At 40.0% G+C, this 18119-nt stretch overlaps 1 protein-coding gene across 10 annotated transcripts in view; it reads right to left on the bottom strand.

The window, feature by feature from the left end:
* STARD9 (StAR related lipid transfer domain containing 9) overlaps window positions 1-18119 on the bottom strand; it is a 115575-nt gene that overhangs the window by 48806 nt on the left and 48650 nt on the right. For 3 of the 10 annotated variants that reach the window (XM_068945997.1, XM_068945998.1, XM_068945999.1), the window contains exons 4-13: window positions 15314-15430; window positions 13126-13158; window positions 12974-13035; window positions 12259-12371; window positions 6328-6397; window positions 3679-3751; window positions 2697-2764; window positions 1638-1735; window positions 1224-1424; window positions 707-804 (exon numbers count right to left, since the gene is read on the bottom strand). In XM_068945997.1, coding sequence (XP_068802098.1) covers window positions 707-804; window positions 1224-1424; window positions 1638-1735; window positions 2697-2764; window positions 3679-3751; window positions 6328-6397; window positions 12259-12371; window positions 12974-13035; window positions 13126-13158; window positions 15314-15430 — 933 coding nt within the window. Of the gene's footprint in view, window positions 1-706; window positions 805-1223; window positions 1425-1637; window positions 1736-2696; window positions 2765-3678; window positions 3752-5028; window positions 5137-6327; window positions 6398-12258; window positions 12372-12973; window positions 13036-13125; window positions 13159-15313; window positions 15431-18119 lie in introns of those variants that run through there. The other 7 variants (XM_068946000.1, XM_068946001.1, XM_068946002.1 and 4 more) reach the window with 6 other exon arrangements.

Raw genomic sequence — 18119 nt, 5'->3', positions numbered from 1 at the left:
GAACACGTACACATTAAAAGTTTAAGTGTCTGAACTAGCACTGCACAAAAATGCTATACAGCAGGGCAGAGAGAGAATCCAGATCTCCAGCGCAGCATCTAACTAACACCCTGCCATGTTTTAACTTATGCAGTGTGCGTAGGACCTCTACGCAATCTAACAGACCGATTTACCACACTGTCACAGCTCATATGTTCACGTGTACGTGTACGTGTGTGTGTGCACGCGCACACACTGAAAAGAAGTCAAACTGAGACTACACAGGCAACCTTAATCCTGGCATATTAACTTTTGCATTCTTGACTTGCAGCCTTAACAGCATTCTTTTAACATGTCTAAAGGAAGGGTTGTGCATTTACAATAACAGGTTAAATAGTAACAAATGATCCTAACAGATCTGTAAACCTGCTAATATTTAGGATAAAGATACAGAGTAAACATGCATGTCACAGCAATTCAAAGAGAAGAAGGATAGAAATTGAAGGGACAGAGAAGAAGAATGTCTAATAGGTGTGAAATTCTAAATTATTTAAGCTGTAGTGAATTATAGAAAATTTCTCTGTAGTAGCCAGGGTCCTACTGAGCTTTGATTAACATGGGAAAAAGAGGTATGACTTTTATTCAAAGTACGCATACACTAAATAAGAGTCAAAGAATACACCCAACAGAACTGAACAAGAATGAAAAGCAGAGCTCAAAGCCTCACCTCATTCACTCTGGGCTTATTAATTATATTTTTGGCATTAGAAGCATATCTTAAGGTACTCATGGTCTCATTATAGCTGGAGCTGGCAGGAGAGATAGCTACAGAGAGAACACAAGCACTAATATTATAAAAAAGCAATCTCTTTAAAATAGCATTTTTCAAAAAGGTGGATTTTTTTAGTTTGGCTTCTTTAAAAACAAAAACAAAAATATCCTTAGGGATATTTCATCAAGCTCACAGAGACTGGCTTCTCAAGATTCCATTTATAGGTGAATAAATCACATTACACCAAAGCTGTAACCTTGGAAAGACTCATCTCTTATGCTTAACTTCATGCACAATCAGCACATCTTTTCCTTTCAGTAAGATTACTCCTTGCATATCCTATGAAGTACTTAGAATCTTACCATGTGAAAATTTTTATAAGTGCCATAGCTGACTTTGCACCCCAGTAAAAACGTATTTTACAGGGCTAATACAGTGCAAAAATTTAGCAGTGAGTAGAAACCAAACTCACTAGCAATCATAATGGTCTTGGAGTTGCCCCCCAGACTGTCCTTCAGCAGCCAGGTGAGGATGGAGTCACGGTACGGGATGTAAGCCTGTCGTCTGGTCCCACTGATGCTGCCTGCGGAGGGACTGCCTGCATGACTACTTTCCCCTTCACTTGTTATGGTGTTTATGCTCTGGCAGCTGCTGAACATCTGTGAATTTTGTGCTGAAATAAAAATATGACAGAGCTCATGAAAGGAGTTATCCTTTTCTACTAGAGCTATTTAATTTTCTTAAATGTTATTATAGGTTATGAAGAAGCCAGACAACTGTTCTGCTCAGCTTCTTGTTGTAAATATAAAGATTAAAACATAGCACATGGGGAGTGAGTCCTATGGTTTTATTAACATCCTTTAACATAAAGAATTAGTATGCTTACCCAAAGTGGAGATGACAATTCCCAGTGTAACCAATGACTTGTTAATATTGGCTCCTTCTGTAATTCGATCTTTACAGTAACTGGGATCAGCTCTTTCACTGAAGCACATAAGCATGGGAAAAATAATGCAAACCAAATAAAAATGTTTAATAATTAATCAGTATGAAAGTATCATTCCTTTTTTTTGACATACAAGAAAGCAGAAACTGCAAGCTCTGCAGTTAAAAACAAATATACTTTGAACACTTTAATTGAAACATTGTTCTTTTGATTCAAAAAGCCCAAACAATCCTCCAAGGCCATTGGCACAAACTACTGTTGGAGACCCATCAAAACACAAGTTCAAGCCTGAATTGGACAACCTAATCACAGTGGTTCTGACTAAGAACACAGCTTACATTACAAAACTCTCTAAGAGTAGACTGACTCCATGGCAAAAACTATTGATCCCTTCAAAACTACTTTCTGTGCTCACTTATCCACAGCAATTTACATTCTTGAGAAAGAAAAATGTCATATTCTGCAACTGTCGCACAACTCTTCAGCACAATATCCGCCTTATTCTCTGCCACATCCAGCTTAAACACACATTCCTCACCGAAACATGTAGCTGAGCTCAGGGACTTAGGAGCTGCTGGAACACAAACAATGCAAGCTCTGGGTTAGAACAATTTCCTCCCTCCTGGGCTAGGCAGCCACGAGGAGCACACTCTTAGCCTACTCTTTTCAAGCCCGGATTTGGTAACCTCCTCCGACTAGTTACTGGAAAAGCCACTTACTAAGAGCAGGGGGTAGCAGTTTTTGAATGGAATTACGATAAAGGTCTGCAACAGCAGAGCACTGGAGCCACCAATTCCCTTCTCCAATGAAATCCAATCCCCAATATAGAAGAACAGATAACAGATATAATGTTAGCTCCATGTGCCTAGTTACCATACACAAAAATCAGACTTACTATTATTTAAATGAAATTTTAAAGTGTTAAATGCCAACTTCTAAGCCAGTAATACCAGCATTTGCAGACAACGTCATCTTTTTACCCCCTCAGTATATTATTACCTGCCTGCCAGGTCCACTAAGTTGATCTTGCTTGCAATTTCAGAGGGGAGATTGTTTTCCAATATGGCCTGAAGACAAAAATATAAATAAGGAAGATTATTCCTCCTACTTTATTAATGACAATAAAATAGGTGCCTTCTTTTGTTTGAAACTGATTATACTTCTGACTGTCTCACTCACTCTCTTTGTAATCTCGGGCCACTATGGTCAAACCGTTAACTCAACAACTTTCTCTGCTGCCACAGAAACTACCCTCTTATGCCTTTTTCCTCTTGAAAAAAAACTTTACCGCCCGGCGGCTGTGAAAGCCTCTCTTGTAGATCTTACAAAGTTATTTTCCACTAATGTATTCCAAAGCTCTTTTGTAAACTACTGAAAAACATCCCAAAATGTTCTGTGATTACAGGATGTTAGAAATGTGAGATAGAAAAGGTCCATTGGATCACTGAAGCACTTCCCTGCCAGGGAAGGATACAGCTCCTCCACAGAAAGGCTTCATTGTCTCTGCGCGAGCACTGGGTGCCAAATGCTAAAGAGATGAGCACAGCCGAAATGCTGGACAGAAACAAAACTTTGGTAAAACTTAAAGGAATACTATACTTAAACTAAGGAGCCCCAATGAGCGTCACAAAACATAACTGCAAACACCTTTCCACGTGTAGTTTTCACAGCACCCTAGAAGGAGTATTGCAGTTGAAAGGGCTGCATAGACTTTAAGCATTTCTTTTTACAGCCAGTTTTTGGCATCACTTCTAACTATAAACTTGCATAAAGGAACACGAATACTTCAGTAAATACTCAAGACAGCAGGCAGTGTAGGAAACGCAACACACCTGCAGCATGATTCAAAGGAAATAAATAACAGTTCCCGCTGAGATTACTACAAGCAACACAAAACAGTGGCAACTAAACAATACACAACACATTGAACAATGATTTCTGAGAGTAAATAGAAAAGGAAGTTAGAGTATTTTTAGCTAACCTGAGTGTAGTGGATGGTGAAGATAGCATGGGATCTGCTGCTGGCGTTGTGGATGTGTGTAGCCGCTGTGATTCTGGAAAGGGGAACAAATCGCTCAGTTACACAGGGATTCAGAGAAAGCACAAACGGCAAAGACTGCACAGGGGTGGTGAGGAAGATGGAGGAACGTGGAGCTTTGAGAATACAGCCGCTGTCACACAACTTTTTGGTTTCACTTCTGTCACAGGCTTTTACTGCAGTTTTGCACCACTAGGGCAGTTCAATGAGACCAGCTCAGTGTACCTATACCACACAAATACTGCTGTGTAGCGTGTGCTTGCTTGCTTCTCTTGCGTGGACAGAGCAGCCACGCAACCCTCGCCCTCTCACCCGGTAAGCCGCGGCTGCCTGGCAGGCCCCAAACGCCGAGGGAGGAGGAGTGCTGGCGCTCTGCCACTGTCTCTGCAACACAAACTTTTGGAAATGCTGCTTTCTGCTGCACGAGAGAGCAGAGGGCGGCACCTCCGCGCGGGCAGCCTGAGCGCCCGCCGCAGCCGGCGCTCTGCACCGCTCCCTCCGCTCCCCGCAGCGGCGTGACCCGGCGCTGCCCGGGCTGCGCGCAGCCTAGCGCGCCACAACAACCAACGAGCCTAAACCCAGGAAGCAGGAGAAAGCTAGCTAGCCTGCAAGTTTTGGAGGGGAAAGACAAACACTCAGGCAAAGGGCAGAAGAGAGCAAAGGGCTCTGCAGCGAGCAGAAGACATGAAAGAACAGCACCCAAGTTGGTGAAGCGGGAGAGGGCAGAGAGCGCTCCAGGACTCGCAGAAGGGGGCGAAGGGAGAAGCGCTAGCACTGGTTCCTCACCTCCCACAGTGTACGGGGGGGCTGGCAGGCAAGTTCACAATATCTCAACTATTCGTATCCCACATGAGCATTTTTACGGGAGAACATTCATGTCAGTTTTTCAGATGTTCTGTTTCCTCATGGCATACGGTGCGTGTTTTCCTACTTTCAGTTGCTCTGACATTATTATCTACATTGGTTGCTTGCTTTACTTTACATAGCAGCAAGGCTATGCTTTTGGAAAAGCTTAGGAAAGCTTGGAAATGTTGAATGCTGTTTTTAAATTCTATTTGTAAGCAGCTGAGCCTGATCCTGGCAAAATGCCAAGGAAAAAACACAGCTGACAACAATGAGTACACATCACAAATCACATTTTGTTTATTTTAAAAACAGACAGTTGTAGCCAGAGGACTGCTAGAGAGGGCCTGGTTTAAAAACAACAAATCCCCTGCCCGCCCCCCCCACCCCCCAAAAAAAAACAAACAAAAAAACCCACCACTGTTAGAAGAAACAACCTCTGCTCCTTACCAGTACGGGAGCTGTGCGCTCGCCCAGGAAACGCAGCCCCGTGTTCAAGGGCCGCTTCCCCTCTTCCCCTTGCTGCCTGCTCAGCCCTGGAGCCCCCAGGCCCAGCCGCTCCTGCCTGCCTCCCGGGGCAGGGGGCAGTCGCGACCTGCTGCCCACCTCCTGCCCCACACGCACAGCCTGCTGATACTCACTTGGCAGCATATCCCAGCCTACCGATCTTTCACATTGCCTTGATTGTGTTTATAATCTGCTAATAAATACTCTGCAAAATATTTTATAAAAATAGAGACGGCTGGTAAATAGGCGCTCTCTGTATATTCCAAATAAGTTTTTGAAAAGTTACCCAGAAAGAGAGGAAGTTGCCCTGGTTTCAGGCAAACAACAAAGTTTGTAATTTCAGCCAATATACCAAACCAGTGATTTTGTTTAGATCTTCTGCTTCTGCAGCAATGAGACCATGGCAGGATTACACTAGTAGACTAACTGGAATTTTGTTACCATTCTGAAAAACAATCTTTTTATCACAGAGTTATACCTACTGATTGGTACAGGCATAAGTAGCAAAAATTAATCCTGCTGCCTATTCCGTCTTTGTCATAATATAGCTTAGTTTTTCTTTACTTGACAACATCACTGATATGCTAACATGTCAACCTCTCTTATCATAAGAGCTAATATCTGTCTTAGAACTGTAATTTGTATTTGGAGGATTCTGCTTTTGAAATCATACTCTTCTTCCATCACTCTAATGGCAGTTGTGTGGTATCCAAGGCTGCCTATAGAAAGAGGAAAAAAACCACTTGACTAACACGAGCTCAGGTCATCGATTTCACTGGTATGCCAGGTCCCACAGTTCTCTCGCAGCAACCATGTACATGATTTGATGTAAAAATTTAAAATACTTACATAAAAATTAAACAAAAACATATTATCAGCGAGTTGAAAGCTATACAGTCTAAAGGGCCATGAGCAAGCGGAGGAAAAAAAGCCAAACTGTTTATGGCAAAAACACTTTGCTGACATGCCTTTTTTATCCCGGACAGATGGCAGAATTTTGTGGGTAAGTCAGCAAGGGATCAGTTTTGAAGAAATATGTTAAACAACAACTTTGTGAGCCCTTGTAGCTATGATTATGGGTAATATGAAGATATATAGCATCTTTCAGGCAACGATCATAAAACCTGACATCCTATCACAAAGCATCAGCAGTGCTGTCGGTAAAAAACAGACATCAATGGAATCCAAATGGGGAGGAAAAAAAGTGTTAAATAAAGACAGGGCTCATTTCTTTTTAAATACCTTTTAGCTATTCCTTTCTCCAGGAGTTCTACAACTTGCTTGTAGTCTGTAACTAAATGTTGAGACAATCCTGCCAAACATTTAAAAAGAGTTAAACACATATTTTTTCAGAAAGTTTCATTCACTTCACTTCATTTCATTTATCATTGGGGATCATAATAACAATTTACCTTACATCTGGAGCATAAAGACATTCTGCTGGGATGCCTGCCTGTTCTACAGGTAGTCTCTAAATTAGTGCAACTATTTTAGTCAAAATAAAACAAAACACAACATTGCAGTCCATCCTTCAGATGCAGTGACATTAATATAAAAACGCCTTGCACCTTGAAAGTATGGGTCTTTTTCCAACTCAGCAATGGAACAATGATATTTTAAAAATGGTATAGCTGAAAATTCCTCATGGAGATGCAGTCATGTCATCACTATTAATTGAGTACATATCCCGTATAGGAGCTTTTAGCTGTTGTCTCTGGATAGTGGTTCTGCTCACAAGACTCACCGAATTAGGAACCATCCTCTGTGTAAAATATTTAGCACGTCCTTAATTTTAAATAGCATTGAGCCTCTAACACTTAGAGTCCTGATGCTCTCTATTCTCCCCAGAGGGTATCTAAATCACAACATGAAACACATGGCCTTTTTATGACTCCTGCTTTCAGGATTTTTGTTTTAATTCATTTCATTTTTTAGGAAAAAGCCAACTGAAAACAAATGAGAGAAGTACTGCATTGCAGAGCCTACGGTAGCAGAATGGTGGTTGTGACTAACGCAGCCCCAGTGGAGGGCAGCACTGCTGTGCTGTAATCGCATTGCCAGCAGCTTACAAAACGCAAGTTCCAGTAGAGACAAAATTAACTTCAATGCGTTTTATTTCACATAAATCCAGTTTAATATGTCTCCTTTGCATTTTGTGGTGATAACTTATCATTTGCACTGCAGAGATTCCTAAAAATAAACCCCGAGTTGTGAAGCATAACCTTATCATGCAATGCACCCGAGTAAAGCAGTCCCTTCCTAAACGTTTTAATCTGAGAGTTGGACTCCAGGGCTATTCATTTTTTTCACTTCACTACTGCACTGATTTGGGTTTTGTTTTGTTTCACTGTAGACCACAACACTGTGGATAAGAGCTCAGAATACTGAAAAATGTGATTTATTTGTCATTTTCAAGTACTATCGAAAGATCAAAAACTCTTGCTCATCTAGAAATCTGCCTTGGAGTAAGACAGAATCTCCCCCAGAAATCTGTCTCAGAGGAACAAAATAGATTGCATCATTTCCTGATTTAAGAGCGGCTGATTCCTTAACAGTGCAACCATCTGTGAGGGAGAGGCTTGAAACAATTCCAACACAAAGGACTGAAACACTTTTAGCATTTTAAAGGCTACAATCTCACAGCCTTTACGTAGAAAAAATGATGGGCTGGAAACTATTCAAAATACTTAGTGTTGGGAGCTGGGAGTTCCTGACTGGACTTGCAAATGGAAAATGCATTGCCCCCTAATAACAGGGCATCCTTAAAGGGGTTAAATTCTCATTTTTCCTCTCTGTTCTTTATCCAAGAACAGTGCTCTGGATATCACTGACACCAACTACATACCAGCAGTCCAAGGGGGGAGCTCCTCATCAGTAGGAGCCTGCAAGCCTTTGCTGCAAATGGCAAACACAGGTGCTAGTCCCTAACAGATCGGATCTCAGGGAAATGATGGAAAGTGTCTGAGCTTTGCCTGATGCTCACCATTTAAATTCTTCCCATACAGCACACTGTCTGGAAGGGGAAGGCAAGATAAGCTGCCCTTCTAGTAACTTTGTGGATAAGTCTGATCTCTGCCATCTAGCTATTAGTAACAAGATTCTTCACTGTGATCTTGCATAGCGGGACTGCATATAAAACTGCCAAAGACTTCAGCGTGTAGACGGCCCTCATTACAAAGACTAGCAATTGCTATATATTACTGCAGTTGACATGGGCATTTTGTACCAGTGCTGTGGACCACTCAATTTTCTTGAACTGCATGTTATTAAAACCAAGCTAACCGTACTCCTCACCCGCATGCAAAATACCTCCAGCCTCTCTCACTGCTGCTCATTTGTGGTGTGAAGCAAGGAGCTGCAGTTCCACAGGGAACTGGGTAACCGATCTTCTTTATTAATCCCTCTCCCAAAAGATGCAAAGATTGGCTCAAGTAAAACTGTTACCGTTCTTAATTGCATAAACTGTACATATACACTTATTTATTAACATATATTTATATATATGTATCTAAAAGAAGGAACTATGTCATCTGACTGCTGCCCCTAGCCACTGACTCACCAGCCTCAAGGCACTTCTGTTCACATGCTCTCACAGCAGCATTTAGTAATACCCATGATGCCTTCAACAGACAAATCACTTTGTTTTTCATGCATGAGATTAGTTTTTCTAAAAATGTGAATCATGTTTGTCATTAAAAAAAATTTTTTTTCTTACAGCTATTAACACACAGATTTTTGGAGCCTGCCATAAGACACAGAGAGAATCTTCTAAAACAAAGCATTCACACTGGTTTTAATAACGTGTCCAAAACCAGCAAATATTATTTAAGTTAACATGTTTTTGTACTTTCCTCTCATATTAAAAAATTACAAAACCTCATCAAGAGGGAAGTCTTAAGAGATATTTCAGAACTCTAACATTAAATTGTTCTAATTCAAATTTTTACTTGCATCTGAGTATAAAATTCTTACTCAAAAGGGGTAAAATTGAATTAAAAAAAATTCAGAACTGGAAAAGCAGAAGTGACAGAATTAGCCTACAAGTTTCCAGATGAAGACAGACTAGTGACAAAAGGCAAGCCAGCCCACTGGCAGACCTCTGAGGCCCAGCTATAACTTTATTTTCTTTTAAAACACGGAAACTTCATTATATGCAGCCAAGGAATCATTGCAGATATAGGCTTGAGAAAAGGGATGGAAACTGCCAAGGAAGGAAGCAGTTTAAAGACCTTTTCTTGTGTGGTGAATGAGCAGCTGCTAAAAGAAAATAATTAGTATCTGTTCCCCACCAACAACGAAGTTCTCAGATAACAAGCAGGTAGAAAAAGAATCCTGGAAAGACCTCAATAACGGCCAAATGTCTATGCATCTACTCTTCAAAGAATGATAAGTTTGCCATACTAATGAGACCATTAATTCATCTATTTTCCAACTCTCCGTTAAACAGGATGCTGATGTGCTGGGAAAGCACAGCTGAAAGAACCAGAATGCCAGACAGCCCCTTGTGTATGGGAGCGTACATGTGAAACACTTCCCGATTGCTTATTTTAAATGAAGAACTGGTAACAAACAGCAGTCCTTAGACGCACTGTTCCTGATACTGCAGGTGTCCCGGGAACGAGGACTGGGAATGCCAGGCTTCACTCCATCACTGACTCACTTGGTCAACTCATCCTATCTGTTGTCACGTCTCTGCTTAATCTCTAAAGCACGGATAACATTAGCCTGTTTTACAACGTTGTGATAAGGCTTAATGAAAAGTGGATAACGCATCCTGAGGTTCTTGTACAAAAGGTGATACGTTACTGCTGTTATTTTAACTTGTGTGCCTAAGAAATCTAACTGTTTAGGGTTCTTATATAAATTCAGACATAAAAAATTAACTTAATTTCCACTTCTTATTCGCTGAATAAGAAGCCTAGGTAATGTCACGATAAAGAAAAATACAGGGAGAAAGCGAATGAGGGAGAACAATGGGAATTTACAAAATGACCAGAACTCTATGTTTAAAAGCCAGAACAAATCAGTATTTGATCTGATATAACAGGACTAATAAAATTTTGTGTGGTAGGCATTTTGCATATTAAATGTGTCCTTCCCAGGTGTTATACTAGCCACTTGGTGGCCAGCCAAGCACTTTCGGAATCAGCGATTCCAGAGACAAATTTGGAATTCTGCCCACTAGAGAGACAAGCCATACTGAAAAGGAAGTGTATGCATGTGCTTTCTAAACAAACTCACTAATTTTTGAAGCTTGCATTATTTTGGAAAAGGGTCTTCCTTCCAATCCCCACTATAAAGCTACTCTCTGTGATTTAGTGCACTGATTTTGAGGCACGTCGTTGGTCAGATACACTCCAGTGTAGCGCGAAAACTTTACATTAGGCCCTAATCAGTCTACAAAGCAACAATGGCCAAACTCCAGTTTAAAACTACGCAAGACCCTGAAGTAAGTGCACCAGTCAAAAGTGGAAATGAACTACAAGTACAAAAACAACAAGAGAGAAGATAAGAACTAAAACCAAGAAAGATAATTGAAATGGAAAAAATACACATTTTTTTCATCTATTCTCCTCTGCTACCTGACGTGAAAGCTGATTTCCTAGAAAAGACAAAGCCACACAAAGGGCTGCTGTTGCAAGTGTGAATTAAGAGTGGGATTTTTAAAAATTGTATTAAAATTCCAGCTTTACCCATCCTGGGTCTTCTGCGGTTTAATGAAGGAAAGTGAAGTTTACTGGCCTCTAATTTGGGTAATATAGATTTTAATGATTTCTCACGGCCCAGTGTGGAACATTAAACAATTGCGTTTATCTATTTTTTTCATTATTATTATTTTATGAATATACTGCTGCTTGAAATGGACTGAAACAGAGTCTACAGAACCTGTTAGAGGGGATGTCAATGCATCTCTTGATCAGGTTAGATTTCTTTAAAAGAAAAGAAAGCAAAACACTGTGGCACACATACACCACTTACTCCTGGGAGGGCAAAGAGAACAGAGTGGGATATCCAGCCAGCGGGATAACAGACAGTGGCAAAGCCTTCACTATATTATACATGTTCACATTAACAAGCAAAATATTTGAGGAGGGTAAGGGTTCATAGGCTTATTCATGCTGACTGTAAAGGTCTCAGTTAAGTTAATTTCAGCTACTGTTTAATTGAATCAGTCACTGGGAGTTTCCTAGCATCCTGGCTTGGCAAGACCACATACATGGTTTTTCAAGAGCATTTGTTAGCTTGTCACCTGTCTTGCACATTTACATGGTCGGAATGCCACTATATTTACTGTTCTGGGTTCTTCAAAGATTTTCTAAAGCCCATTTGACATTTTCTTCCCTATATATTCCCACAGTGGCCCAAAATTCATCTTAGTAATCTACTTCTGAAGGTTATGTGCCTTTCTGACTTCTCAATAACTGTGCAAGTTTCACTTCCATATCACACCACAGGATTTAATGGCCTGGATATCAGAAGCCTGACCTCTCAGAAACAACATGGAGCTAAAAATTCTCTAGAAAGCAGCACCAGTACTCATATTCGAGACTCAAGAGTGCTTTAATTTCTCCTTTAGCTAAACTATAACTAGAAATCAACATTCCTGGGCATCAAAACTGCTCAACATTTTGCCATGTCTGGTGACTCACTGGGTAAATAAATTAACCTTCTGTTCAATTTACAGCCATGGTCCCATCCTCAGTCCCATTTTCCTTATCGTTTCCTGCAAGCCTTCAGTTCATGCCTTATGCAATTCTTTTGTCTCTTACAGCAGCCAAAGTACCCACGTATCCAATCAGTTAGTGCACGCCAATAAGATTCACTCCTTCCTGAGAACATTGCAGTAGTCATACTCCTATTCTTATCCTCACACCAGTAACTCCTGGTCTGACATCTTACCACTTTGCTCAGCCCTGGTTAGAGCACGAGACGCCAGTAGAGTTCAACATGTGAGCTGACCAGTATGAAATGGAAAATAATGAATGGGCTGGGAAGCCATCTATTTTTTTGAGAAGGTTCAGAGCTCTTCAGACTACGTATTGTAAATTGACTACTCAATGCTTGCAACAGTCGAAATGATTAAGATCATGCCAGGAACATATGTCAAGATATGTAGAGCCCTGACACACATTTACTTGAAATTCTTATACTAATAATGAAATTCTCTCTCACCTTGTACATATGGTCCTGTTTCAGGGTGTTCTCGAACTCGAAGAGTGTAAGGTTTCTTGTGGTCTGATTGTTTTAACAAATCTCGAACACGCTCGTTATAGATTTCAAGAAAACTGAAAAGAAAAAAGTGAAAAGAAAAGAAAGCACATATAATTGCTCTTCATACAATGTAACTACATGAATCTTTCATTGATTTTTCATGATTTTTCCGTTAATACATTTATCTTCATTACCTCTGTTACTGCCCCTTCCCATGCAGTGCACATAGAAAGAATTGATAAGTTAATTTCCAAGCAGCAGGAGATATTCACTGTTTCATTTAAAAACTCATGAAATTAGCTTTTTCTAAAGCTAGTAAGTCTAAATCCCCAAATTTCCACACACACTGTTTCACCAGGCACTAGGAATAAGAGAATGAATAAGGGAACTATGAATAAGAATGGAACTTAGGAATTATGGCTTAATGTAAGAGTTAGACAAACAGGAAGTAAATTCTTAAAGCACTCCTATTTCAGCTGTCTATACAGAAGTGAACAGACAACACTCAAAAGTAACATCAGCACTTTCTCATCCTTCCTCCACTGTTCTCTCCCTTGCCCCAAAATGATCAACGCATGAGAAAACATAAACAAAAAGAGAGTCTTTGCTTTGTTTGATTATAGAGACATATTTTTGAAAACATTCATACCATTGACCAAAACGGTGACACTCTTACCTGACCTTTACTCTGCAAGATGCTGTCTGGTCTGAGTAATCATCCTTCCTTGAAAAGAGACCCTGCATGAGTCAAAAGTTTTTATGAATTTTAAATCCAACAAGAAAACCTAATAGCTTAAACAAACACAAGTGGAATAAAAAAATAAGTACCTCACATATACGAGGTGTCAATCCGATCGACGCCTATAAATAACAATAATAAAAAAATTAATATATTTGCTTTTGCTCTTGCAAAACTCATTTATTAAATAAAAATCAAGTTATGAGGAAAGCGCAGATTCATGCTGCAACATCAAAGTAATGACCGTATAGAGGAGCACAAGGCAAATCACTCTCGAGTGCAGTTTGGAATACAGCATGGCAATGCACAGCTGAAGCATCTTGCACTTTGAAACACTACAGGGACTAGCGTGCTGTGTAATATCAGCCATCTTGGCCCCAGTAAAACCCTATTTACAGCAAAAAGTCATTTTAAAGCAAATTATACAGCATTAATGAGAAGTAGAGAGGCTTCATGGGCTAAACCGAGAGCTGATTGATGTAAAGGCATGAGGCACGTCTACACCAGAGGTGCGGCAGTTCAGTGTAGATGCAGCTAGGCCAGCACTGACATAAGTTTGACCAATTACTAGTATTTTATTTTTCCTTATTCTACTTCTATTTCTTTATGCTCAGCTTTATCACAGAGCTTCGAATAGCTTTGTCTTCTGTACAGTTTCTCAGCCAGAAGAGGACATGGGCTGCAGAACTCATGCTGCCTGGTTGCACCACTAGTCGTACCTCAACTAGCTAACTTGAGCTTTGCCCACACAGTCTGTGCAGCACTGAAGTCCTGCTGTAGTGAACTGTTCTTGTGGCACGCTTGCTCACACTTCAGTGACTGCAGTGCCCATGCACCCTTAGAAATACTTTCAGGCTCAGGTGGAAACCCCTTGCTGAACAGCATGAAAGACTTTTAGAAGGTACTTTTAAAAATAGGAAGGGAGAGGAGGAAAGGAAAAAAAAAAAAAGGTTCAGATTCTCCAACTGAATATACTACTGCAGACAAGAGTTCAGTGCAGACCAAACGCTTGATTCTTCCCAATTACAAACACCATTTCCCAGCAAATACATGTTATTGAAAATGAGATCATAACAGGATTCTTATGGAAAAAGAAATCACTTTATAATCCAGAAATCTCTTAGAAAAACTACTACCTGGAAATTTCCTTGGAAAGGAAAAATGATAATTTCAAGATGTGGCCATTATAAATTGCTAAGATACTTTCAAAATAATGCAACGAAAATAATCAAGTTTGTTTTTCATTAACCCTGATTTTTATAATTTTTCAGTTTTACAACTCTTTCATGGAGTTAATCTTGACTTAAAACAATATGAACAGAGAACCCAGGCCCTGATTTGACAAAATCCTATCATTGATGTCATTGGAGGGAAAAAAATAAAATAAAATAAAGATCCAAACTGTTGTCCAGAACACAAACCAGGCCAGACCAGCCTTTTTCTTCTCTTTAGGACTGGAGCAAGCTGTTTCACGTTTTAAATTGAAACCTCTCAGGGGTAGGAGATAGAGGCCCACTCATACAAATTGTTAAATAAAATTTCTCTCATTTAGGGGCAACTCACATTACACCAATAACCAAGAATAATCATAGATAAAGATCAGATCGCCTCCTGTTGCAGCAGAGCACAGGAATCCTTAACTCTCTCCGTGGATCTGAGTACCAATACTAAAACGCACTCTAAGTAGTTCCTGGTAGCCAAGCAGCTTAAAATGCAGCAGCTTCTACAAACACCATTCAAATTAATTTCAAAACTGGAAGTAAAGCAAATATAGTTCCCACAAGGCAAAGGGTAGCCTCTGCCACCAATAAATGTCTCAAGTAGATAATGTTACAAAAATATACCTGTGAATTGTATCCGTTTTCATTTGTGAAAATAACTTAATTTCAGCATGGCTCAGACTGCCAAAAATTACATAAGAAGGAATAGACGGTACTATCTTGAGCTATATGCTTCTAAAAACTAGAAGCATTCAGGAGTATGTCCTGAATACTTTTTGTCTTCTAGCATAGCAACAAGATTCATACATAGCAAGATGAAAGTTATCTCAAAGAAACATTTAAACTATGCCATTTTTTCTGGGTTTCTGAGTTGATGCCTAGGCATAAAAGCTAGCCTCTTATTTTACATGTTCATACACACCACACCCGCCCATACACACCTCAAGTAAAACATATACAAGCATTCTGCTCAACTAGTATCATAGTCTAGATTTTAAAAAATAAAGTAAACATTGTATCTGCTAAACCCGTCACTGAACGCTAAATAGTAACTCACAGGTGTTCCCATCATGGTGTAAGTTTTTCCTGAACCTGTCTGTCCATATGCAAAGAGGCAGATGTTGTATCCTCTAAACGCACCCAACAGCACAGAAGTGCCAAGGTCCTGGAACACCTGGAAGGACCAAAAGAGAGAAAGCAGCAGTCCATGAATAATATGCCTCCCAAGAAACACTCAGCATTACTTGATCATTCAGCTTTTATAACTCCATGTGGACAAGGATTTCCATTATGTTTGTCTTTATCAGGCACAATGTTAAGTGTCTGGCATTCACTTGTTAGATCCTCCTCCAGATGCTGGTATGCCAAGGACAGCACTGACATGGAGCAGTAGTGTTTAGTTGTGCTTTCCTGCCTGACATCTGTTATTTTATAATAGGACTACATGAATTTCCTGCTATTCCCCCTCCCTACCAAGTTTTTACAGCATAAATCTGACAGAAAACCATCATCAAGGCTCTTTGGCGCAATGAAAACGGCAGCAACTCTGGACATCACAATCACGGCTTCAAAGCAAAATGAAGTCTAACCCACAGCCTGCAGACCAGAGCTCGTCTAGTTCAAGAAATGCTTCCATCTAATCCATTTGGACAGTGAGTACTGCCATCGAAAACAATGATTTATTTTCTGCTCATGCTATGCACAGAAATACACTCTGCCTTCTGCTTATCCTACCACAGAGTCAAAAACTGTTACCCTCAAATCAGTGTTAGCCTCTAGGGACTTCCAAAGCTTGGGTTGGGCCACTGTAGCTGCAGAAGTTGGATCACGTTCTCAAAACACCAAAGCCATGCTACAGCTCACTTGAAAGAACACTTGGTAAAGTTTCCTATTGAATGTACATTGGATCATAAGGTTGCAGTAGGCAGCCTGTCAGACACGAGACACAGCTTTGGCCTTTCCAAAGAAATATTACAAGTATTAATGTTTTTGCTTTTCACATAGAAAGCTAGCTAATATATACAGATGCATACTATCGTGAAGTCTCATCCATATCCAGGGCACTTGCTTCTCTCTTGCACAGACAAATGTACTAAACTTGGAATAAAAACGGATAGTTAAATATACTCCATAGGTGTCATCATTCTACCTGAACTATGCAGAATGGATTTTTAAAATTCTCTCCTGAGGCTTTTATTTTCAGATCACATTTCAACTCAAACTGAGGCAAGATGCTAATCCTTAGCCAAAGAATCAATAACATTCCAGTTCTGCAGAGCATGGCTACCCTTATTACTTTCATTAATCAGGCTAGGTATTTATTATTATCTCAGTTATTTATGGTCTTGAATAATTACATCAAAGCTAGAAGTCAAAAATTCACTCTAAGAACTAGTAGTTCATTTGCAGTACACCTGGTTCCTTATCAGGGACCACGTGCCATGAAAAGTTCAACTATTTATGGACAGCAAGGTGAACATAATTATGTAACACCATTAGCAAAACACATCAACACACAGGAATGAATGAACAAATAACTGACCAGACATATTAGCATGACGGTTAAGAGTTATGTTGAATAAGCCAGTTAACCACTTACACCTAATAAATAGACATGGCTCAGATCTATTTTTATAGAAAAGTTATATTTACCACACTACTTTCACAAACATCAGTATATACCGACAGACATGGATATGAATTATTTGCCACACAGAGATTTCAAGTCTCTTTAAAGAGCCCAGAAGTGCACAAAAAGAGACAGAGAAGGAGTTAAAGAAACGAATGGTGCAAAAGAAAGCTATTGAGAAGCACCTGAAGATGTCAATTTTAAGGTGAAGACTAGGGAAGAAAACAGCATAGTTTGAGAGAGGAAGAAATTTTAGCCCCAGGGAAGTCAGCAGCTTGAGTGGTAGCATCAAAGAGGCCATCAAAAAGTCGAGGCAAAAATGAAAGACAGCTAATAAAGCTATACACACACAAAGCATCAGACAAAAAAGAGGCGGAGGGTATAGATCAGCAACTACAAAGTGGTTTTTGAACACGGTAGGTAAGACGTAAAAGTTGCATTTGACGTGGTAATGGGAAAGGAAAATTTCTGTCTTTACAGAAAGAACAGAGTTACCACACAAAATTCTCTCAGAGCTACTATTAAACCAGTTCTTCTGTTACCCACTTCAGATATAAATGTTCCCTGATACCACAACAAGAATACAAAAAAAGTTGTTCCTTATAAATCCAGTACATACTAGAAAGCATAAAATAAGATCACAGACAGCACTTTGTCCATGAGACTTGCCTTCCGAGTGGTGGGAAAATGTAACAGCAGGGATTAGGCTGGGGGCTGGGTTTTCTTGGAGGCTGCTTGTAGCAGTGTTTCAACATCTGTTTTTACTTATGTCCCTCCTTTCTATGGAAAAGGCCTGATTTAAAAATAATAACTGAATAAATATATCAAACTGTGCCATTATCCCCATAGCTTTTATTTTACTAGATCAGTGGGATTCAGTAGGACTGACTTCAGTGGTATCTCTTACGTGAGTAAGTACTGCATAACCTAACCCTGTGTTTGCTTCAGAGAACGAAGTTCAATTCTGTGATATGTTCCGAGTCTTCCAGCGCTCTACTGTTTTCAGGTTTTAGTAATATGACTGCATTTGGCCACAGGTAGAGAGTATGCAGTGCAGCCTTACACTGTCCCAACATAGTTTCTGCTTCTGAACAGAGTCACTGTATTTTGTCCAAGTGGTTCTGCAATAGTTGTGATAATCTTCTAACTAAAGACATAGCCACAGGTAACAGCTGGAGCTGCACAGCACCGCATGTTTGACCATCAGATGTCTCTCCTTTAGAGCAGAGTGATA

This window comes from Struthio camelus, chromosome 5 (genome assembly GCF_040807025.1).
Source record: "Struthio camelus isolate bStrCam1 chromosome 5, bStrCam1.hap1, whole genome shotgun sequence".
NCBI lineage: Eukaryota > Metazoa > Chordata > Aves > Struthioniformes > Struthionidae > Struthio > Struthio camelus.
The sequence above is the reverse complement of the archived record's forward strand: the minus strand, read 5'-3'. Positions and strand labels throughout refer to the sequence as shown.